General features: G+C 42.0%; 1 protein-coding gene across 15 annotated transcripts in view; it reads right to left on the bottom strand.

The window, feature by feature from the left end:
- The window catches only part of LOC113014344 (uncharacterized), a 90,961-nt gene extending 69,626 nt beyond the window's left edge, over nucleotides 1–21,335 (bottom strand). For 5 of the 15 annotated variants that reach the window (XR_013904866.1, XR_013904865.1, XR_013904864.1 and 2 more), the window contains exons 1-7: nucleotides 21,121–21,332; nucleotides 3,788–4,060; nucleotides 3,306–3,596; nucleotides 2,473–2,757; nucleotides 1,881–1,910; nucleotides 1,238–1,273; nucleotides 660–692 (exon numbers count right to left, since the gene is read on the bottom strand). Coding sequence is in view for 3 of the 15 variants with exons in the window: in XM_080296707.1 (XP_080152833.1) it covers nucleotides 660–692; nucleotides 1,238–1,273; nucleotides 1,881–1,910; nucleotides 2,473–2,757; nucleotides 3,306–3,596; nucleotides 3,788–4,060; nucleotides 21,121–21,175 (1,003 nt within the window). In the remaining 12 variants the exon portion in view is untranslated. Of the gene's footprint in view, nucleotides 1–659; nucleotides 693–1,237; nucleotides 1,274–1,880; nucleotides 1,911–2,472; nucleotides 2,758–3,305; nucleotides 3,597–3,787; nucleotides 4,061–5,957; nucleotides 6,153–21,120 lie in introns of those variants that run through there. The other 10 variants (XR_013904868.1, XR_013904867.1, XR_013904869.1 and 7 more) reach the window with 7 other exon arrangements.
- Nucleotides 21,336–25,101: the final 3,766 nt, after the last annotated feature.

Raw genomic sequence — 25,101 nt, 5'->3', positions numbered from 1 at the left:
CCATCATCCATCCATCCATCCATCCATCCATCCATCCATCATCCATTTGTCCATCATCCATTTGTCCATCATCCATCCATCCATCCATCCATCCATCATCCATCCGTCCATCATCCATCCATCCATCCATCATCCATTTGTCCATCATCCATCCATCCATCCATCCATCCATCCATCATCCATCCGTCATCCATCCATCATCCATCCGTCATCCATCCATCTGTCCATCATCCATCCATCCACCATCCATCCATCCATCCATCCATCCATCCATCTGTCCATCATCCATCCATCTGTCCATCATCCATCCATCCATCCATCCATCATCCATTTGTCCATCATCCATCCATCCATCCATCCATCCATCCATCATCCATCCGTCCATCATCCATCCATCCATCCATCCATCCATCTGTCCATCATCCATCCATCCATCCATCCATCCATCCATCCATCATCCATTTGTCCATCCATCCATCCATCCATCCATCCATCCATCATCCATCCATCATCCATCTGTCAATCATCCATCCATCCATCCATCCATCCATCATCCATCCATCATCCATCCGTCCATCATCCATCCATCCATCCATCCATCCATCCATCCATCAGTACAGAGAGAGGAGAGAGATCACATGTAGAGCAGAGAAACGTACTTGTTGGAGGATCAAGACCAACAGAAGGTCGACCGGCTTAAAACCACAGAGTTAAAGAAAGATTTGAAACACACGACTTCATTTTAGCACAAACATGAATCCATGAATCCATCCTGGTTTATATCTGAGCTTCAGGCTGCTGCTTTGATGTTTGGGGATATTTTTGGGCCTCTTAGTCCCAACTCAGCACGGCTGAAACAGCGCAGCCTGCTCAGTGTTGTTACTGAGCATGTCCATCCCTTTATCACCACAGTGTTTCACCCTCTGATGGCTGCTTCCAGCAGGATAACACACCATGTCACAAAGCTCAGATTATCTCAAACTGGCTTCTTGAACATGACAATGAGCTCAGCGTACTCTCAGTCACATGTTGTTGTGTTACAGCCTCAATCAAACACAGATTAAACTCATTTTTCACTTCAACGTTCTCCACACAATACCTGATAAAGCACTGTGAACACTGTCCAGATGCTGTGTGTGGAAAGATTAGATTTAAGCTGGTGGTTGTAATGCTATAGCTGATCAGTGTGTGTGTGCAGAGAGAGCTCAGATCTAGAGAAGAGAAATGAAGCACTTACTTTTACTTGGAGTGGGAACCACAGCAGAAGGTCCACCTGTTAGAAACACAGAGTTCATCTTTCTCAGTTAACTTCAGTGATTACTTCCTCAATTCCTACAAAACTGCTCAAAGAAGTCCTGCCATTAATTAATGCTCCAATCTTAAATATGATCAACCTATCTCTAATGATCGGCTATGTACCACAGGCCTTCAAGCTGGCTGTAGTTAAACCTTTACTCAAAAAGCATCTCTAGACCCAGCAGTCTTAGCTAATTATAGGCCAATCTCCAACCTTCCTTTATATCAAACATCCTTGAAAGAGTAGTTGTCAAACAGCTAACAGATCATCTGCAGAGGTTTATTTGAAGAGTTTCAGTCAGGTTTCAGAGCTCAGCACAGCACAGAAACAGCTTTAGTGAAGGTTACAAATGATCTTCTATTAATGCCCTCGTGGTACCGTATCACCCATTAGAGCACTTTGCTGTCAGACTGTGGGCTTCCTTTGGTTCCTCCAGTATTTAAAGTAGGACGGTAGAAACAGCCTTCTCTGTACACAAGCTGTCATCACCAACAAAGGCTTTTGTACAAAGTAATAAAATAGTCTCAGTAAGCGTGTTCAACGGTTATTCTACCTGCTGCATGTCGAGAGCAGAGACACTTACTTGTTGGATGAACAACAACAGAAGGTCCACCTGTTAGAAACACAGAGTTAAACGACACCGAACAACATCAAATATTTGAATGAATGAAATTAAAATTTATTTTGGAATCCAGTCTGTTTTCTTTATTGTAAACACATCTTGAAAAACATCTATTATTTTATATTTGCTCAAACATATCAAGCATAAATACATCAATCGAACCTTCCAGGTCAGACCTCGTGTTGTTTTGTCTTGTTCACACAAACATTTCCCATTTTAAATATTTCTCTTTTTATCTGAACTGCTCATAATTTAAATATTCTTAATAAACATTTTGAAATAAAAATAAAATGTAATTCATTTGCCAATTTCTGGTTTGTGAGTATGTGTTCATCTTCATCCATATGTTAGCAGTGTGTGATTTGGTGGCCTGGGGCTACATGTAAAGTTTCACTCAGAGCCACCAAACTCCTACTTACGGAAAAATTATGTACAATTCCACACAGTGACTCCTAGGACATGAATATACTAATAACCACTTCTGAATTCAAACACAGGTCTAAGGAAATGAAAACAGAAAAGTCTGAAAAATGACAAAAATAAAGTTTCTCACCCCAAACTCTGGTGACGCTCACAGCAGATGCCTCATGAACGACTTCACAGCTGAACGCAGACAGGTCAGACCTTAAAACCTCCACACGGTCTCTCCTCTGGAAGGTGTGGTCTTCATTGGGAAGAACTCCTGAGCTGATCAGGCCGTCGTCTGCAGTCAGGACGCTCTCATTCTTTTTCATCCTCAGGACGACGTCTGCTGGGTAGAAGCCTGTGGCGAGGCAGGTCAGCACCACGTCTGCATCCACTCTGGAGGTCTTTGCATACAGGGACACCTCGGGTGGAGCTGGAGGAGGAAATGTAAAGAGGTGTGTATCTCCTCAGCTATCACTGCAAACAGGAACCATTCAGGTTTCTTTGATCACCCCTAACGACTGAGCACAGCTGTGGCAGACGTGTCGCACGCTGACGTTTAGTTTGTGGCTTCCACACAAAATGCTTTCACATCTGTAGTCTCACATCTGGAGCTGAACGTCACTGAGCTCGTTTATCTCGTCTCTGTGACTTTGTTATCCACCAGGTGTTTCTGTAGGTGAACACCTGCCGTGTGGGGGGAGGGCGCAGCGAGGTAGTACAACGACAGTTATTGAGCTGTAAATCTGCATTACTGCTGCCATCATGAGACTGTTGTGTCCAAATAAAGGAGGAAACATTTAACTCACAGGAAACTTTAAGCTTTTTACATTTATTTGACCTGAACTTAGAAAAGTTGGAAGTTTAACTGAAGGTTCTTGGATTTCTGAATGTTATTGACCCATAATCACACACAAAGCCTCGTCTATGAAGTCTAATAAGAATAAATATCAAAATACAGAAACTAGATGTCATACATACAGGTGTTTCGTGGCTGCTGTTGTTCATAATTCAAGAACTTGCTCAGCCAATCGATGCACTCGTTCTCCAGGTATCCCTTGGTGTACTCTTTCAGCACCTGGACGCCGTCCCACTTCCTCTTGGTGGGTTCTGCCTCCGGAATCGGAGCGACCCAGACTCCGTTTTTATCATCGAAGGACAGGAAGTCGTTTCCATCGTAGGCATACATGTCCACGCCTCGGACAAACCTGAGCGTGCCGTCAGGCTGCGTCTGACCCTCACAGCCGTGCATCCACTGAAGAACGTGGAGGTCTGGAAGCAGGAGGGTGAAATAAGGAAGAACAAACAAAGGACAAGGAAATGAAAATTCAGAGGAGACGAGATGAGGAAGCAGGAACAACTTGTTCCTGACCTGAGGAACCTGATATCAAATGGAAGCATTTTTCAATTAAAATGTTATTTTGTTGATGTCATGCAGGTCCTTCAGCTTTCGAGGGTCTGACCTGAGTCATTCTGCCTCATTCGCTCCATCAGGATGCCGATGTTGACCTTGAACCACTGCTGCTTGCTCTTGCGGGACTGTGTGCCTTTATCCCAGTAATCAGCAGGTAAACGCTCTCTCATCCACTCCTGTCTGGGAACTTTCACCTGATTCTCGCTGTCAAAGTAGTCGATCATCCTGCCGTCCAGCAAACCCATGGCTGTGAACTGGTGGATGCCCGGGAGGCCGACAGGTTTGGAGAGCGCCGTGTAGATGTAATGGAGGGAGTGAGTGTCTGAAAGTCACACAGGAGGAAATGTTTTTATTCCAGCCAGCTGAGAAAAACCATCTGAATATTTACATCCACTATGAATCAGGAAGCTTTGCTCTTTGGTATTTTAGTCAGTCCCTGATAAACAATCAGTTGATGAACTTGTTCTTTTCTTGGAAAAACTAGGATTGTTTAATGTGACCGTTCTGAGACTCGACCCATCGTTCTTCTGTTCTTGCTTCTTTTCTCGTTTCCAGAACACAAGCTGCACTCTGAGGTGAGCCTGTATCTGTGTCTTAGCTTCATGCTTTAGCTCCAGCTCTTCCCCACCACAGACAGGATGACCATGACACCAGCACAAATTTGTGACTGTCAAGTCCTCCTCCTACGGTCCCTGCATGGATGGCAGGAGGGCTGGCCCATGACAATCAAGGCCAAAGACCCTCATTGATGAGCCCCTCCCCAAGGCCTGAGCCTCCCAACCCTGTCCTGACGGAGGCATCATGGTCCACTGCTGTGGAAAACATGAGTCCTTGAGGTACAAACCCCTCCCCAATGATAAGGTTGTGATTCATACATGAGTAAAGATCTCTGTTTGTATGCTGACCAAAAATGTCATGTTTCTGTTGTGTAAAGATTTTAGTGACATACTTAAAAATGTAGACACAAAGACAAAAGTCTGTGGACAGACTACAGCTAATCTAAAATCCCACCTAAAGAATGTGCCTGGATACTAAAACAGCATCAGCAGAGCTCTGACACCAGGTTGAAGATGACAACAGGTGAGTAAAGAGCATTTTAATCCAGTGGTGCTGACCTGTTGATAAGTGCTAATGCTAACACGAGACCTGGAGAGAAGAACAAACTGAAACTGATCATTTACACACAAGTGGAATTTCAGCAAGTGAACCAAAGGAAACAAGTGCATCAGAGGCCGTGTGCTCAGTACCAGAGTGGGGATGACTAAAGGAGCAGCTGCTGAGCTCTGCAGTGGTAACACAGTTTTGTGTGATCAAGTTGTGCGTTAACGAACCTCGAAGTGTTATTTCTTTTGGTCGGTTAATTGGCATGATACTGGTTATACTTAACCAGTGCATGTTAAAATTATGCCTCAGTTGTTGGATTATTCAGTACTAAGTTAGTAGCAGTGACCATCCAGCTGTATTAGGAATGAAGGACTTTTCTATTGTTTAGTTGAACTGTTGCTAGTTTGCCATATTTGTGCCTTACTAGTAACAACTTGTAAGACATGTGCGGTTTGGCCAATTTATCTTCTACAGTGACCCCTTGTGGACATTATGAGATATTGCTTGTGTTAATAGATGATGTGTTGTGATTGTTTTCCTAGTTATCTATGACTCTACTCATTGTAGAATTACCTGTTTCTGTTTCCAGAAAACCATGCTCAGAGTCACACATACTGTGCACTACACAACAATAAGTTCAAGTATGGCTGCACTGAATTTGGATTAAGCCTGGCAAGCACTTTGATGGAAACAATCTTAATGAAAGAAAGTTAACCCAACTCCTGGACTGCTGCAGTCCTTCTAACAGAAGACTTAGCCCAGACTTTTATACCCAGCATTCCAGTATATATATGTTCCACAGTAAGTGTGACAAATAACGCACTAACATCAGTGTTAGTAAAGACTTGTGGAAATTAGAAGCAGCACTCGGTCATCTCAGGATGGACTAACACGGAGTTTTCTCTCGGTCCGTGGGGACAGTTACAGACACGGAACATCTCGTGAAAACTATTTCCTCCTGTGTTTTGAGATGTCAGGCCTGTGCAGCGGGGTTAAAGCTCCAGAATCGATCAAATATCTTTTCTATCTATCAACAATAAAAAGCGAATCGATCGTCTGAAATGTGCGTCACTCTTTACTTTCACTTTTAAGCCTCCTGCAGGACGGTCACTCACCGCCGTCCACGCGCAGCCCTGTCCCCGCGAGGACCAGAACCACCACGAGGATCATTCTGTTCTCGTTTAGAACCAGTTTTATCCTCCTGCTGGAGCGGGGTCTCCGTGTCTGCCTGAGACCTACAGCTGCTCGCCTTCCTGCTGATGTTAGTGAGCAACAGCTGGAAGACTTCAGCTGGATAACGGTTTCTATTTTTTTATTCCCAGCTTTATTCTGGAAGATCACACACGGAAGAGCAAACCCTGGAACACCAACACTAAAAATAATAATACAAACACATAAAGGAGAGAACAGAGTGACTTAATCAGAGCATTTAAAATATCTTTATTTATTTTTATCAGTGTAAATATTTCAGCGTCATTTAACTTTTTTAGCTCCAGTTTTATTTTGAGTATCTGATGTGGCGTAATCTAACCTGTTTTATTGTGAAAGGGTCAACAGGAAGTGAACGTCGGTAAACCGGTGTTCTAACAAAACACCCTACTTGTGTTACTGCGCGTGCGCACAACTCAAAACGGCCATGTCCGATGGAGGCATAAACCACGTAAGGTAGCACGGATTGATAGACATGGCTGTAAATCTACGCTGCGGTCGGACGTTTGAAAGGTTTCCACTTAGCAACCGTAGCCCTTTAAACCCCATAAAGTTAAACAGGCCGCCTGGAATGACGTCGTTGTTTGTAAAAGTGTCATAAAGTCTGTGAGGATGTGCTTTTGTCCCTTTTCTCAGGGATACCACTTCTTTCAACATCTGGTAGTTGTTTTGTTTTACTGAATGTTATAAGTGTGTAATAAGGGAGTAATAACGGGAACACACAAAATGAAATTGACATTTTGCAGATTTTTACTGAATGGAAGCACTCAGATTGTACGTGAATCAAATATTTAGAATTAGCGATTTGAACTTTGAACTATGAAACACTAAACAACAACAAATATGTGAACTTTGGCCCTGTAGTTTGTTTCTGGGGGTCTTTTTTTCTAAGCCCAGGCGTTTTTAGGCCCTGGTGGAACTCCAAAGATCAGTTCCTTACAAGCTGCAGACAAAGGCCATCTGCTGTGATTGGTCGGGGTGAGAGAAGGAAGACAGGATAAAGACATGCTGTGGAAGAGAGACAGAGGTTAATAACAGGTATGATTCAGTGCAGAGAGGTCTATTAACACATAGTGAGTGAGAAAGGTGACTGGAAAGGAAACACCCAGTGCATCATGGGAATCCCCCGGCAGCCTACGTCTATTGCAGCATAACTAAGGGAGGATTCAGGGTCACCTGTCTCAGGGTGATGCTGAAAAACTAGTTCATGTATCACACAGTGGAAAATTGTGTTCTTATATTTTGTTTTGGATCAGGCTGTGTGTTGGTACATAGTGTTGATTTTATTTGCATGATTTTATTGTGATATTTATATTGCATGGTTTTATCCTCATATTTATATTGTGTATTTTAGTGTAGTTGCACAATATTCTTTTAATCCACTGTGGACTAAGCGGACAGTTGTAGGCACCTGTGAGGTGGGGGCGTTCCCCGAGGCGGCCTATCAGCCGCCAAACTGACCTGTTAAGGAGGATAGTGAGCGCAGAGACGGGAGAGACAGGTGAGCAGGAGGAGAAGAAATGGGGGAATTTTAGCATATGGGAAACATATGTTTAGCCTTTGTTTTGATAGTATATAGTTACCTCTGCAGGCAGGGTTTTTTTTTAGCGTATTGAGAACAGTCTTTTATTGTATAGGGGGATTTTAAACTGTATTTGTAATTCTGGCTGTGTTTGTTTCCATGGAAATAAATGGTGTGTTTAAGGCCAACTTAATCTCTGTGCCCTGAGCGCTGACCCACTCACTCCCCTTCCTCTTGCATGTGAACAGACTTTGTGGTGAAGATTTAGATCCACACATGCATTTGTTACTTCCAGGCCGGACGACTGTAATTCATTATTATCAGGAAGTCCTAAAAACTCCCTGAAAAGCCTTCAGCTGATCCAAAATGCTGCAGCAAGAGTCCTGACAGGGACTAGAAAGAGAGAGCAGATTTCTCCTGTTTTGGCTTCCTGTTAAATCCAGAATTCAAAATCCTGCTCCTCACATACAAGGTCTTAAATAATCAGGCCCCATCTTATCTTAATGACCTTGTAGTACCATATCACCCTATTAGAGCACTTCGCTCTCGCTCTGCAGGCCTACTTGTTGTTCCTAGAGTATTTAAAAGTAGAATGGGAGGCAGAGCCTTCAGTTTTCAGGCCCCTCTTCTGTGGAACCAGCTTCCAGTTTGGATTCAGGAGACAGACACTATCTCTACTTTCAAGATTAGGCTTCAAACTTTCCTTTTTGCTAAAGCATATAGTTAGGGCTGGACCAGGTGACCCTGAATCCTCCCTTAGTTATGCTGCAATAGACGTAGGCTGCCGGGGATTCCCATGATGCATTGAGTTTTTCCTTTCCAGTCACCTTTCTCGCTCACTATGTATTAACAGACCTCTCTGCATTGAATCATATCTGTTATTAACCTCTGTCTCTCTTCCACAGCATGTCTTTATCCTGTCTTCCTTCTCTCACCCCAACCAATCACAGCAGATGGCCCCGCCCCTCCCTGAGCCTGGTTCTGCTGGAGGTTTCTTCCCGTTAAAAGGGAGTTTTTCCTTCCCACTGTCACTAAAGTGCTGCTCATAGGGGGTCATATGATTGTTGGGTTTCTCTGTATCTATGAAGCGCCTTGAGGCGACTTATGTTGTGATTTGGTGCTATATAAATAAAATTGAATTGAACTGTCAGAGGCCATAAGAAGATCATTTGTAACCTTCACTAAAGCCGTTTCTGTGCTGAGCTCTGAAACTTGACTGAAACTCTTCAAATAAGCCATTCCTCTGCAGATGATCTGTTAGCTGTCACAGACGGGACAGACATGGCTGGTGATAGGAAAGGAAGAAAGATGAAGGAAAAGAAAAACAGACAGGAAGGAGGACAGGGAGAAAGGGCACTTAAAAAGAAAAAAAAATTCCCGGATCACCTGTTGAGAGAAAAAGAGAAAACTAGCAAAAAAAGAGAGAAACATAATAAACACCATCACAATAATCTAGCTGGTGAGGAGAGATAGGCCTCCAAACTTTGGACGGCCTGAGATGTTCCCAGAGAGGTGGAGAGGTGAGTTATATTCTTAAACTCAGTTACAGCGCTTTCAGAAAGACATCTACTTTGATAAAGTCTACTCTCCACCGCTGTGTAATCAATTATTGTAAAAGTAAATGTTATCAGGAAATGATCAGACAGGAGAGGGTTTTCAGGAAACACTGTTAAATGATCAGTTGTGTAAGGCCCAGGTGGACGATAGATGATAACAAGTAAGACTGGTTTCTGAGTTTCACAGCTGGGGTGGACAATGTTAAGCATCAGGCTTTCAAATGAATTTAAAGTCTTACACTTTCTTATTCTTATATTTTTTATTACAGAAAAAATAGAAACAAACAAGTGAAATTTTTATTTTTAAATGGGGAAAAAAGAGTAAACAGAATAACTTTTTTAAAAGAAAGAACACAAAGTCTGAAAGAACTTTTCTACACAATCTTCAAATATACGATGCTTTACAATCCCATTATTATTAGCAGTAAACGTCCACACAATGGAAGACATTTCAGGATTACAAGATGAATTTGAGTCTTACAGCAAATATTTCACTCATTCATCCACAGACAGTTTCATTATGTGGACTGAACCTTTTACTGTAACGTTCACACTTAAAATCTAGAATATAATTAAAGCATCTTATCCAGTAAAGTAATCCTAGCTCGTGCTGAATAAAAGCAGAAATTACCTTGGAAACAGACCTTTTCAAATTAAGAGCTTACATGTAAATGCAAGAAAATACTGAAACAACATTTTCCAGATTTCTGCCCTAAATTTCCCACAGAAAAAGTTTCTCTATTTTCAAACAAAGTTTCACTGCAAATGAATATTTAAGGCACAATAAAACATTAAATGTATTTACACAGACAGACTTTAGTTTTTGTAATCATCTAGAAGTTCACTCAATTTGGCCAAAAACTCATAAAAGCCATAATAAAAAAAAGAAGATTAATCAGTAGATTTGTCCACGCCCCCATTACACTGATCACACCAGAGTATCTAAAATCGTTTAATTCTCATGAGCGCCTGAGGTCTCGCTGTTTGTAAAGGTCTGATTCGTTAAGCCAACTTACAGTGAAAGGGTTAAAGCACCAACCTTCACATTACATTTATGCTTTGTTTTTGTATCCAACCATTTTATTCACTTCTAAATATGATGATATTTTAATTATATTTCTCCTACATAAAAACATTATATGCATCAACAGACGTCACACTCTAAAACATTTTCTTCCACCTGTCTGGAGACGTTTCCTGCAGAGGCAGCAGGCGTGACTGCTGAGCTCCGCCCACTTTATCAGAGTTTAAACTTCATTTGGTTTCCTGTAGTTTCTTAAACTGGATCAAAACTGACTCATAAATTTTGCTGTCGTGAAGGTTCAGATTGAGGAAGCATGAACACTTTTAAAACTCATTTCATGGAAAGCTAAAGAACCACATTATACCTCAAATGTTTAATCTGTAAAGTATATATATTTATTATTATTATTATTTTTAATTATTGTCGTCTGTATGCCAATAATCTAGTTCATGCGAGCCTTGAAACTTGATGTAGCCGAAGATTCAGGATGACTCCTGGGCCTGACCTTGTTTGTCAGAATCAGCTGCAGAGAGGAGCAACAGTATTATTTTACATGTAGAGTAACAGCAGGTTCTCAGTGAGGGATGCACCAACTTAAACTCTTACAGCTCACTGCTCTTATTTACACTCACACTAGTGTCTTCTTTCAAATAAAGTCTCTAAAGTTTGAAAGGGAACAGAGAAACTGAAAGGGGAAGCATCGTCGTCACCTGAGCTTTATACTGACATCAGCTGAGTGTGAACAAAGGTTGAGATACAATAAAAACTGGCTGTGGCTACAATGTAGCTGCCATCACCAGTGTGTGAATGTGTGTGTAAAGCGCTTTGGGGTCCTTAGGGACTAGTAAAGCGCTGTACAAATACAGACCAGTTACCGTTTATCCTGTGTTAAAGTGTAAATCTGAAGTGCATCAGAGATACTTACAAGAGACACCAGAGTCAGTGTTGCTGGAGTTAGACACTTTGTCAAGGGACTCTGAAGGAGGAAAAAAGTAATCAGCTGCAACATGAGCTTAAAATGTATCAGTCAATACCACAGTACAGAATAATGTGACTCATATTATACAACACAGAGCAGCATGTTAGCTGAGGGACACTTACTGTCACTGCCTTTGAGAAGTTCGGTTTCCTCATCCTTCCCATCTTTAGCATCAGCCTTGTTATCTACAGTAACTGCTACACTTTCTGTAAAGACAACATACATTGTGAGCTACATGAAGGAAACAGCAAACTTTAGCAACACACTGATGTGATGCTGGTGATCGTTCTGATGTGAGGGTCGTTCCTTTCATTGATTACTGCAGTTTCTCTAACCGGGTTATATTTGTAGTCTTAATTTAAAGATAAACGTGGGAATTCCCCAGTGTTCTTGAACACCTCACATCAAAGGAACGTGGAGGAAAGCCTGCAGGAAAGGAGTCGACGTTCCTAAAAACCTTTTTGTTCCAATTCAGAAAGTAAAAACATCCACGTCACACAATTTTTATTCACCATTATCAATAAAAAGTTATCAAAGTTTCATTTTAATGCAACAATGACTCTCATAGAAATTTGTTTCACTGGTCCTCTACATCCCACTCTGTGCCCCACAGATGGAGAACGACTGATATAAAAGAGGCACCGTTCCACATAAAACACACAGAATATGAAGAACATCTCCTACAATCTACTGGGTCTTAAACTAAACTGTTATGTGTGTCTGAGGAAGGAGAAGGAAACACGTACCACTGCTGGAAGCTGCAGGCACAGGAACAACTACACACACACACAAAATATTAATATTAACTTCAATAAACTATTTTGTATAAATCTTTGTAGGGTGGGAGGGGCACCTACCATTTATCAGAGGTGTGCTTGCAACGCCATTACCAACTACACACACACACACACACACACACACACACACACACACACACACACACACACACACACACACACACACACACACACACACACACACACACACACACACACACACACACACGTTAGTTCTGAACTGCAGGTTAAAATCAGCTTTAAGGTTTTCAGCTGCTGCTGTATAAATATTATTACCACATAAACACTTTAAATATCAGAAACATTGACATTTAACAACATCCAGAGCAGAGAAATAAAGAGCTTACCTGACACAGGAGCATAAATAGTCTTTATTCCAGCTGATAAATACAAATGATAGAAAGACAAAACGACACATTTTAATTCAGTCAGTGCTTCATGTTTGATTCTTTTTATCTGTGTTCTTATAAAAAGTCATTTTCACACAAATGTTAAAGAGCAGTGACTCCACAGAGAAACTGAAAGTCAAAAGTACGTCTGACTTTTTCTTCCGTTTGTTTCATAAAGATGTAAAGTGTCAGTGAAACTGAGCAGCTGTCACAGACAGGAACCTCTGCACACACCTGACAGCAGCCATGTTTCACCTGTCAGGCTCATCCAGATATTAGGAGCTTTATACTGACCACAGGTAACCATGAGCCTGGCTGCTCTAACCTTTCTCCTCATGCTTCAAGTTTCTGTCTCCTCCACTGTTTGCCTGTTCACCTCCTCTGTGCTACACTGAACAAATACTAATCTGTTAAAGGTGTTAATGGATGGGCTCAGACTGACTCGAGTCTCCGAGCATCAAACTTTATAAGACAGCAAAATAAAGATGTTACCTTTGTTGTCGTTGGCTCCACGTCTGCGTCCTGTAAACAGACGTAACACAGACTGTCAGTGATGATGGATGAACTCAGTGGTTTGTTCTACATGCAGATGTGTCTGAGTGGAGACGGTGGAGGAAACGAGCTGCACACTATCAGCAAACATCAATCATTTCTGTTCTGCACAGAAAAACTACATTTATGTCCCAGAGGGCTCAAAGTTATTGGATCAGAAGCTGCAGACAGGAAAGTCTGACATCATGTCACATGACTGTGACCTTTGACCCCCTCATGGAGTCCTAATAGAATACTAAGTGAAGTGTTTGAAGGCTGACAGACTGGAGCAGCTGATATTCAACATTTCTTACATTCATTTCAATGATTTTCTTCATGTGTTTCAAATGTGATGATCAGTAACAGAGCTCCATGTCATCACTGTCTGAGACCAGGACAGTTTCATTTTTACAGGATACAAAGACAAACATTTTAGCTCCGCTCAGCAATAATTACACACAACAGCACACTGGACTTACTAAAATACAAGATCAGACCCACAGCTACAGCAACAAGAGCAACCACAGCCAAGACTCCTCCCACTGCAGCAGCGATCGGAGGTCCACATCCAGGTTCCTCCGGAGGGTCACCGTTCTCTGAAACACAGACACAAGCTTCAGGTTGAGGTCACTGTCAGTTATTTGCTGCTGTTTGTTGCTGAGATGTAGATTTGAAGCCACAGTCATGATGGAGTCAGTGATCTGACAGCAGTGATGTGGAGCAGCAACAGGAGGTCAGTGAGAGGGGACGGCACTGAAACTGTTCATATCTGCAACTATTCAGTGATGCTCTGGAGGAGATCGCTGCTCTGCTTCTTCAGGGCTGCAGAGCTGGGCTACATGTGACATGCTAGCTTAGTTCTAGATGGACTGACATGGATCTGACCTCAGGACTGTGATCAGGACAGAATGATGCAGATCTGCTGGACACAGAGGAGCTCCAGGCTCTGACTGAAGAAACAGAGTTATGATCAACAACAGAGGCAATAAATAAAGTTTCTTACCCCAAAGCTTCATAACATTCACACCGGTCGCCTCATGAATGACTTCACAGCTGAACTGTGACAGGTCAGACTTCAAAATCTCCACATGGTCTCGTCTCTGGAAGGTCTCATCGTTATTTGGAAGAACGTCTGAGCTCTTCAGGCCGTCGTCTGCAGTCAGAACACGTCCGTTCCTTCTGATCCTCACGATGATGTCTTTGGGGTAGAAGCCTGTGGCGAGGCAGGTCAGGATGAGGTTTGTCTCCACTTTGGCCTTCTTTGCAAACACAAACACCTCAGGTGGAGCTGGAAGCAGGAAATGGAAAACTGTGTCACCACATGTGGTAACTGTAACACAGATTAACTCATGGAATCAGCTGGTACCTTCAGTACTTTGTTACAGTAAGACTTTCCACCATGCAGTGAATATCGTGCATACAAACAGACGGTGGGGCTCACTGCCTTTGTAACAGCAGTCGTTAAACATGTGGTGTTAATAATAATGAAGGCTGTGCTCTATTTAGTCAACACCTGGGTTTGTGACTGCTTCATGTCCAAATGGCTGTCGTTTGGCTAATCAGGGTCTATTGTCTCAGAACTATACTTTATCATTTATCCTTTAACTACACTCAGTTATGATTCGGCTGGAACGGCAGAGTCTGGAGTTCCATTTAAGACTTTAAAAGTTTAATCTTTTCCAGACGGTGCTGAATGGATGTGCACGTGAGGACGTAAGTGTTTGACACTTTAGTCATTTGGATTTAATTTTTTAAACCGTAACAATATTCAACACTCTCTGTAAGGCTTGGCACATGTGGACTAATAATACTAATATTTATGACAAACATACATTTCTGTTTGAGCTGCTTCTGTCCATAATTCACAAACTTGCTCAGCCAATCGATGCACTCGTTCTCCAGGTATCCCTTGGTGTACTCTTTCAGCACCTGGACGCCGTCCCACTTCCTCTTGGTGGCTTCTGCCTCCGGAGTCGGAGCGACCCAGACTCCGTTTTTATCATCGAAGGACAGGAAGTCGTTTCCATCGTAGTTGTACATGTCCATGCCTCGGACAAACCTGAGCGTGCCGTCAGGCTGCGTCTGACCCTCACAGCCGTGCATCCACTGAAGAACGTGAGGGTCTGAAGGAAAGAGAAAGAGGACACCATGATGTGTGGGTCAGGATTAATCAGGCCTCGCTTTGTCACTGAAATAAAGCAAAGACTTACTGGCTGAGTCATTCTGTCTCATTCGCTCCATCAGGATGCCGATGTTGACCTTGAACCACTGCTGCTTGCTCTTGCGGGACTGTGTGCCTTTATCCCAGTAATCAGCAGGTAAACGCTCTCTCATCCACTCCTGTTTGGGAACCTTTGCCTGATGCTCGCTGTCAAAGTAGTCGATCATCCTGTCGTCCAGCAAACCCATGGCTGTGAACTCGTGGATGCCCGGGAGGCCAACAGGCTTGGAGAGCGCCGTGTAGATGTAATGGAGGGAGTGTTTTTCTGAAATCCCACAGGTAGGAAAACACACAATATTAATTTATGTGTGACAGCTGAGAAGCAGCAGCAGACCAGACACGTGCATTGAAGTTGTTTTCCTGATAATTAAAATTAAAGTAACAACAGCTGCTTACTGACCATCTGTAACGTTCAGCCAGAGGCTGTGTCCCAATCCAGCGACCGCACGCTCCGGAGTACACGTTTTGAGACCTATTACGTCACGGCGACGCGGCGACGGCTGTCCCAATCCGACGTGTACACTAAATGCATACTCCAAATGCGCAGTTCATTTCCCCAAATATCAATCGTGGTCCGGTGCACGCTTTATGGTCCCATATATCCCACAATTCATAGCGCGGCGGTGGGTGTGGATAATTTTGCCGCAAAATACGGCAGAAGGGAGCGGCCGAAGAGTGAACTGTCAAAAGTAAGTACTGAATATTGTGTCACTTATTTATGTGCAAATGTTTAATAATGAAGAACATTAAAACATTACTGTTGGTCACATGTCGGCAAAGTCATGTGACGTTAGTGACGTTTGTACTAACTTGGTTTTAAAGCCTCTACACCAGGGGTGCTCACACTTTTTCCGCATGTGAGCTACTTATAAAATGACCAAGTCAAAATGATCTACCCACTACAAAAATCCAAAACGTATACTTATTTATAAATATATTGAGGATTCTTTATATCTACAATGTATATACATGCATAACCGCAATATCCAATATTTCACAACACAATTAACTATGTAAATTTTTTGTCATTACCTGAGTTTACTCTGATGACTTGCACTGAATTGAATCAGCCAGGGATGCATAGTCCGGACAGTAGCTGCTGACGGCCAGGTTTAAGAGAAAAAACCGAGAGCTAAAAATTGGAGTTAACTCGCTGACTAGCTTGTCAGTTTTACTACACTTCGCGCCGCTGTTTGCGCATGCGCAGCGACCTAAGCGTCAGAAAAAAATCTGATGTCATCTGACTGGCTTCCCTGTATCAATCAAGTGACGGGATGGATGATAGGCTGGCATCTATTTTTTTAATGCCATGCGATCTACCAATACTACCTTTGCGATCGACGTATTGAGCACCCCTGCTCTACATATATATAGAGTCGACCTTAATCTCACAGAGAATCTGATGATTTTATGGATGATTAAAGTCAGTCATATATCCACAAACACAACAAGCTGAAAGTCAGTGATGCTGTTCGGTTTCCTGAACATCACGGCACAAGCAGGATTCACTGCACTGTTAATGTGAGCTGTGTTATATTGCTGCCTCTGTTCGGTGGTGTCGAGCCAAACGCACTTTAACGTGTGTTTGAACGAGCTGACGGTTCACTCGTTAAGCTGAAAGAAAGATGCTTTAATCACAGCAGTCACACATGTGTCCACTGCACCATCTGGAACTCTTCTTGTTTCGTAATAACACAAACACTAAATCCTGCTTCTCTGTGCTGTTGTGTAGCAGTGTGTACACCTGAGACTGTCACCTGTCTGTCTGTCCTGCACTCTCTCTCTGTTTCTTTCTCTCTGATTGTGGAATAAAAGTATGAACATGTGTTTATAAGTTACACTTGTGTTTGAATCCTGCAGCTTATCACACATTTGATTTCCATGTGTGACGACTGCAAGTGTCCAGAGTGAGGACAGACTGAGGGACCCACTGCTGCACATCATCTGTGAGGCTTTGCACCCCTGATGATCCACCAGGACAAACTCAGCAGTGTGTGAGGAAGAGGAGGAGGAAGAGCCAGCAGCAGCTGACAGATGGAGAGAATAGACAGACTGTTCCCTGTTTGTGAAGGACTGCTAGGAAAGTTTAACATAACTGTCTGTGCTGAATCAGTCTTATTAGGTAATGTTCAAATAATGTGATCATCCCAGTGTTTCCAGTGTGGGAGAAAGTACTCAGAGTACTCAGGGCCTTCAAGTTACACACTATGAAAGGCAGCAACAAGTTTAATGTTCAGAAACCTAAAGTCTGTATCAGCAGCAGAATGGAGCTAAAATAAATGTTGGTTCCAGTTCTATGAAGCTTTGAGTATTTTGGATCAGTAGCTGCTGTGTTTGTTGCATCATATTGCTGTAACTGTTTATATGCTTTATATATTCTGAGCTAAGTTGATCTATAGTGTTACATCATATTCTATAAGGATGTTATGTGTTTGTAGACTTTCTGCCCAGTTTGACCCATTTAGCAGACGTCAGCCTGTTTAAGGCTCTGATATCTATTCTGTGTGACTTACAGCAGTTATGACATGGTCTGATTTTCTCACCCAATAAAGGAATATTTCATATATCAGTCGACTCTTCATTCTATCAGACACACTTATCACAGCTGGCCAAATTAGCCAAACGTAATAATGCCAACATAGTAAACGAACAATATTTGTCTTTTATATATGATACATCTGTATACACACTGTCACCGTCCCATTTCACAGGCCTCTCACTTCCGCACTTCTCGTACTTGTAGTACGCACCGTACGTAGTGCGCCGAAGCGTGCGGTCGCTGGATTGGGACACAGCCTAAAGCTGAAGCTGTTTTCAGTTTCTGTTCTCGGCCATGTGTAGACGTCAGTGCGCTGTACCTGATCTACAAACCTGACTGATGTTTAAAGGCAGAGCAAAACACTTCCTCCTCTCGCTCGGCCTTCAGTTAGCTCACGTTTACAAACACTTATGCGGTTTTACGAGTTTCGGTACAAACGTGGTTTGGTTTTTAACTGTGGTGGGCATGAAGCTGGACACTCTGGTGACAGTGGCAGAGAAGAGGAGAAAGAAGCTGCTGGACATTATGGACATCCTCTGCATGTGGTCATAAACAACCAGAGGAGTCTGTTCAGTGACAGGTTGCTCCTCTCAAAGTCTCGGACCAACAAACTCCTCGCTGGAGGGGAAACAGGAGGACGAAGGAGGGCGGGAGCAACGACGCTGCAGTGTTTTTTATATTCAACTGTGCAACAATCACTGTGCAATAGACTCACAATAGTTGAAATGTGCAATGGACTGTGGCGGTCTAGATCTCATCAATGAGATGTGTGACATCTACACTCAGCCCAGAGTTTTAAATAAAATGGTGCCGAGTTATTTAAACGAACTCCTCAACATGTATGACCCCAAAAGAGCGCTGAGATAATCGAGATGCTCTCAGCACGACCAAGGTCTCGATGGAAGCACAGAGGAGATCGGGCCTTCGCAGCAGCACCCAGACTCTGGGATAATCTGCCACAGGAGATTCGTACTTCAGAGTCGATTTAATCTTTTCAATCGCATCTTAAAACTCACTTTTTTACTTTGGCTTTTAATTCGAGTTCAGCATGAGCACCTTCAGGCCTGTTTTATGTTTTTATTGTTAATTCACTGTCTTCTTATTGATCTCTATTTGTTTCTCTATTGTTTTCTCTTGTTTTTAACCGATTGTGAAGCACTTTGGTCGACTGTTGTTTTTTTAAACGTATATACACGTTATAGAAATAAATTTTGAATTGACTATATTTCACTAGTATTCCCCTTTATCCCCATTATATGTTCTGTATTTACATATGTGTATACATGTATATATGCTATATTTATGCTTATTTCCATACTCTCTCACTCCCCTTGTTTTGGTATTCCAACTCTGTAACGTGCAACTTCTGTCGGTGCTACTGGAAACTGAATTACTCAGAGGAACCCACCGGAAGGATTAATAAAGTTTTATCTAATCTAATAAAGTTAGATAATTCTCTGCTGAACGGAAATTTTCTATATGAAAACGCTGTTCATTCAGTTGTTAAAGAAAATAGAGACAGCTCTAACAACAACGATGATTCCACACAGAACAAGAACTAGAGTCCAGTCTGGATGTTTAAGTTAACCGGTGACAGTCACAGAACATTATGTCAGGTTACAGTAATGAACTAAACCTGAAGAAAACTGACAGAAAATCTTACAAAACTATTGAAAATATTTAAAAAATTAAAGATATTATTCTTAGTCTCTCTGTTTGGTTACTGCAGAGCCAGCTTCGGTCCACTCACAGCAGAATGTGTGCGCCACCATCAGTCAGCTGCAGGTACTGCAATCTGTTTATATCTTCTTACATCACACAATCCACCAACCTGAGTTGAATCAGATGGCGGGGGAGGACGCTGGACAGACCTGGTGCACCTAAACGCGTAGTGAGGGTGTGCTGGGAACATCTAGCAGAGGCCCCAGTCCGCGAGATCTTCAACGCACACCTCTGGCAGAGCTTCAACAGCATTCCGAGGGAGACTGGGGACATTGAGTCCGAATGGACCATGTTCAGCGTCTCCATTGCCGAAGCTGCTGCATTGAGCTCACCTGAAACTCTGGCTGATTGGGACCCACACCCAGTTTCACACCTTGGCTCAGGCGATTAGAGGATCATCAGGGGTCCTTTTGTCCCTCTGTGGGGGGTCACTCCCACTAGGTTTATATCTGGGACTCTCCACCATTTGACCTTAGAACTGAAGAAGCTTCTCGGATGAGAGGTGAAACGTCTTCAAGTAACTTAAAGAAGTCCAGACGCTTTTCTTTGCAAGCTCCTTTGATTATTAATAACACCCACAATAACATCAAAAGTAATAAAAACTCTAAGAAAATATGTTTAAACTTTAAAAACTAAACTGAATTTAAAACTTATCAAAATAATGAACAAAGGAAACTAGTGAGGCAGACTTGACTGAGAGAAACTATCAGTATTATTGTCACATTTTATTACTAAATGTAAAAAATAAATAAATGTAATAAAATGAATCATCACTTGTTACAATAATAAACAGTTTTCCCCAGCATGAGCTGTTCTCCTGGTAAAGAGATCATCGTAACATTCCTGTGTAAACGTCAAAAACGTCACCTCACAGACCTGAAACAACATCACAGCAGTAATCCGTTTCATTTAAAAGTTATACCTTTGATTTCAGCTTTGATCAGCAGCTCTGACCTCAAACCGACAGAGAAGTGTAAAGAGACACGAGTGACGTGTTTCTGTCAGCGTGGGAAAAAACCCTGCAGTGTCTCAGGTGCGTTCACTGAATGTGGGGAAATGTTACTAATTCAATCAAAGATTTTCAGATCTCGCACCTGTCTCAGGTAAGCAGAAAAACAAGTTGTTTACAGTAAACTCTGAGATGCTTCTGACTGGTCGTCACGTCACAGATATGATAACGATGCGATCAGTCCGGCTCAGCAGCTCACAGCGACACACCTGTTCTTACCTGTTTACTGAGAACTGACGAGTGTCAGGACAAGATTCACAACCGCTAACACGAAGTCCACTGCTATAAACCAGAGGACTCTAACCTGTATTAACACACACACACTCACTCACACACACACACACACACACTCACACACACACACAGTTTACAGCCGTGATCTTCAGTCAGCTTTGAAGTTTTCAGGTTTTGAACTCAGCAGTTTATACGAAACTGTCTGATCTTAAAACACAGCCAAGAATTTAAATGAAAAACTTAAATCCATAAAATGTTCAGTATTTGTGTCTGTAAGTGTTTCTCTTCGGGCCTCAGCAGACCCGCGGCAGCAGCTGAACTTGAGAAACTCCTGGGAGGATTAAAGCGCTTTCTTATTTCCCACTTTCACACACCTGGTGCACAGAGTCACGCCACGGCACCGAAACACTCAGAAATCTCCGTTTAATACCGATAAATTAAACTAAAATCGTCGTCTGAACTTTTGTTTTTCTGCGACGTCACAGTTCGTTTTTACTTTCGGTTTGGACCCGCTCCGCTAGCGTCGGTAAAAAAGCGCAAACTCACCGCAGTTTACGGTCAGCGCCGTCCCCAGAAGGACCACCACCGCGAACAAGATCATCGTGACTCCGAATCAGAGCCTCTGCTCGGTAAAAGTCTCAGATTTATCCGCTTTTCGGTCGGACGCGTCCTTCCTGAAGTGATCGTCTCTATTTCCTGACTGTGTCTGCTCACTGCTGCATTCACTGCCGCTCGTAAACCACAGACGCCTTCAAGTCACGCCCACCTGCTGGCCTGCTTTGTGTTTACGTAACTGACAAAGGTGAGAGAGCAGGTAGAACCAACGGAGCTCAAACTGTCCCACAAACTGCATTTATTTATTTAATCACAGAGACAGAAGCTTCCGGTTTGAGTGGTTGAAAAGACCCCAAATGTCCCCGACTGGAAGGATTTCACAAACTTAAGAAGCCGAGCTGAGTTTTTTAACGCAGCCCAGACCACCAGGACCTGAAGGACCGATAACACGGACATCTTCACCTCAGCGCTCACTGATCAGTCTGAAAAACTCAGCTCAGAGAAACAGGATTCACTTTTTACTCAAAGTCTACCCTGGAAAAAGATTAATTAAAAAAATAATAATCTGTGCGTGTTTCACGTGTTTGTGGTTCTTTAGAATAGTTTAAACCTTTTAAACTAAAATGATCACTTTTCAGATTTGACCCTGTGCGGATTAAAGACTTAACCAGCCGTGCCTGATGAAAGTATTTACACGTTTAAGCTTAGATCAGTGAATGTGTCGCAGGGCTTCCTGGTTCCTGCTCCGTGTTTTATTTCCTCGTTGCAGCAGTTTGCGTCAGCTGATCGAGCTGTTCTCTCGAAAACATTTCATCTGCGCACATTAAACACGTGTCGGACTCACGGGGGTTCGTGGGGACTTGTTAAACTGTAAGAAATGCTGAAGTAACACAAACAAACTCATCCAAGGAAACGGACGCTTCTGATGGGCGGGGTTTGTGACTACATAAAAAAATAAATCAGTAGCTATAATCTAATAACATTTAATAATAATTACTTTTAGTGACTCATAATTCTGAAACAAATGGGCATTTTATTTTTTTTAATATTAAAATCATAGGACAGACAGTGTGTACTGATGTAACACAAGAATGAGCCAATTAAATGATGTTCACCCACAACAGCTGGACTCATGTTCACAGGAGGAAGAACTGAAAGACTTTGAGATAACTTAACTTTTTTTTGTTTCCTTAAATATGTTGGAAAACAGAAACATCTGTATGGACCCCAGATGTTCATAACAAGTGTGTCCATATGTGTGTGTGTGTGTCTATGGGATCATTCTGTAACACTAACAACAAATATTAAACCAAAAGATGAAGAAGAATCGGCTGATGAGTTATTATATGTCAACCAACTCACACACACACACACACACACACACACACACGGGACAGGCCTCTAAACGGGTTTCCGTTTATGTGAAGAGATTAAAACCTGATGAATAAACTGGCTGATCCATCTATTTATGAAGGTTAAAGGTCAACATGTCCTAACAGGAGTCTGGATTATGAGATGGACTAAAAGCTCAAACAGTCAGATGATCGATTAACAGAAGGAATAAGAGCCAGACTTTGAGTGTGAGTCAGTCCACTGACGAGCTTTCAGCCACAGATGTGCAGAAAAGCCCAGAATCAAGCTCTTATTTAAGGTCGGTGGGGGCGAGATTAAACGAACACACACTTCCTGTCTGTCAATGCCGCCCACTTACCGCCTCCAGCCGGGCCCACGTTCACCCACAGGAAGGGCAGAAACAAAAAGATCCAGGTCTTTGTGAAATTCATGATTTTGATGCGACAAAAATCTTCAGAAAAACAGAAACCTGCTCAGAACAAGCCCACGGTCCCCGCGGGTTGCTATTATTATTATTATTATTATTATTATTATTATGATTATTATTATTATTATTATTATTATTATTATTATTATTATTATTATTATGATTATGATTATTATTATTATTATTATTATTATTGCTGCCGCCTGTAGGGGGCGCTACAGACGACTGGCTGCCTCCATTTACACCCGCCTTCTTCAGACCGACAGCAGCCAATCAGATAACTAGTCTGCGGTTGCTGGGCAGATTACACGATACAAGGTTAGAGCCGCCGAAGAGTGGGGTGACGTCACAGCGTGGAGAAATTTGTAGCTGCTGCCAAAGTTTTATTTTTATCCTGTAATATGAATCCTGCTGCTGACCTTCACTTGTTTGTCACCCACAAACACTCTAATTACTAAAATCTGCAATGAATAAACAAATAAGGACTTTTTAATAAAGTTTACTTCATGATAACCACTGATAACACTGTTAGAGCTCTACAGATGTTTAAAGCCAGGTGTTGATGAAGGTTTTCGACCGTTTTTGATGATTCGAAACGTCGTTTACGTTTGGACGAAACAGCTGCGTTTTCAAAAGTACTAGTGTAGGTGTGGACGTATAGCCTAAAAGAGTTAGTAGTTTATTTCCTTACCTGTAATGTTTTGCAGATTACTTGTATTTGCTTAATTGTTTAAATGTTAATTTAATTAAAATTCACATTAAATTAAATTTTAAAATTAAATTAATTAGTTAAACTAACTTTAATTAATGTAATTTTAAAATTTAATTTAATTTTAAAATTAAATTAAATTAAATTAGTTAAACTAACTTTAATTAATGTAATTTTAAAATTAAAATTAACATTAAATAATTAAAATAAACTTAATTGCTTAAATGTTTGAGGTGTGAAATAAACCGCAATGGAGCAAAATACGGGTGTGTTGGAGGATGTGTTTGTGAGTGCGTGTGCGCGTGTGCGCGTGTTCACGCGGGCAAACATTTTTCTTGTAAAACAAAGGGGGGGTAGCAAAAAAAGTTTGGGAACCGCTGTTTTAAAGTAAGAACATATGATCATTAACATCTGGTAAAGCTTCACAGCTGTTCGTTCTATTTTACGATAAAATCAGTAAATAAAGGATAAACAAAGCTACCATAACCAGCGCTGCCCCCACGATGTACACGGTTAAATTCACTTCAACAGTTCCATTTAACACAAACAATTAAGAGGTGAAACAAAGTAAAGTAGAATAAAAATAAGTTAGTAAAATCTGTAGACAAACCAGAAGACAGTAGTACTGATCAGTCCCTGAAGGTCAGGCATGTTAGTAAATTCAAAAAGGGGAGTCCATGTCAGTTCAGACTGTTAATTTCCCCGTACTGAAGCATCCAGATGTTAGGATCAGAGTCCAAATGAGATCCGCTTCTTGTGTTTTAAAAGCACAGGAAGTGAGGCTTTTTATGGAGCCGTGTTTAGTGTCTTACAGGAAAGTTTCAAGTCTGGTTTCCTGTGGTATATTTGGGAATGTCCCTAACAGTGTTGGGACTAACGCGTTATTAAGTAACGCGTTACAGTAACTACATTATTATTGTGGTAACGAGCACGGTAACTAGTCATTATGCCAAAACCAGGAACGCGTTACTCGTTACTGGGATTTAGATAGACTTGGAACTTCGTGTGGAGGCATCGCGGAGCTTCCACAGATTCAGATTCAAAAGGTGAGGCAGGAGGAGAGACCCGAGGCGGCCGCCGGTCCGAGAGTGTCAGGTGAACTGAACTTCAGGTAAGAAGTTATGACCTGCAGTCCATCTGGGTCAGATATGAACCAGGTTTAGGTGGAGTTTATTTTAGCTGTGCTGACTTTTTCATACTGCGTGCTAGCTAGCATGATGGAGTTTCTATACAGCTGGGTGGTGCTATGTTACTGATGTTGAACTTTATTTTGTTCATACGGTTAATTATTAGAGTTTCCAACCATCCTGTAAAAAGACAGAATCGTCTCGTATTCAGAGAAATTTTCGTGTTGAGGTGAAAAGGAACAGTTTGTCCCGTAATTCAGCTACAATGAAAAAGACACAAAGCTGGAGTTATTCTGTCTTTATGCTGCACAGCTGCCTCTTCTCCTCTCATTCTCCCCCCTCTCTCTCCTGTTTCT

Source organism: Astatotilapia calliptera, chromosome 22 (genome assembly GCF_964374335.1).
Source record: "Astatotilapia calliptera chromosome 22, fAstCal68.1, whole genome shotgun sequence".
NCBI classification, from domain to species: Eukaryota; Metazoa; Chordata; class Actinopteri; order Cichliformes; family Cichlidae; genus Astatotilapia; species Astatotilapia calliptera.
This window is presented reverse-complemented; position numbering and strand designations above follow the sequence as displayed.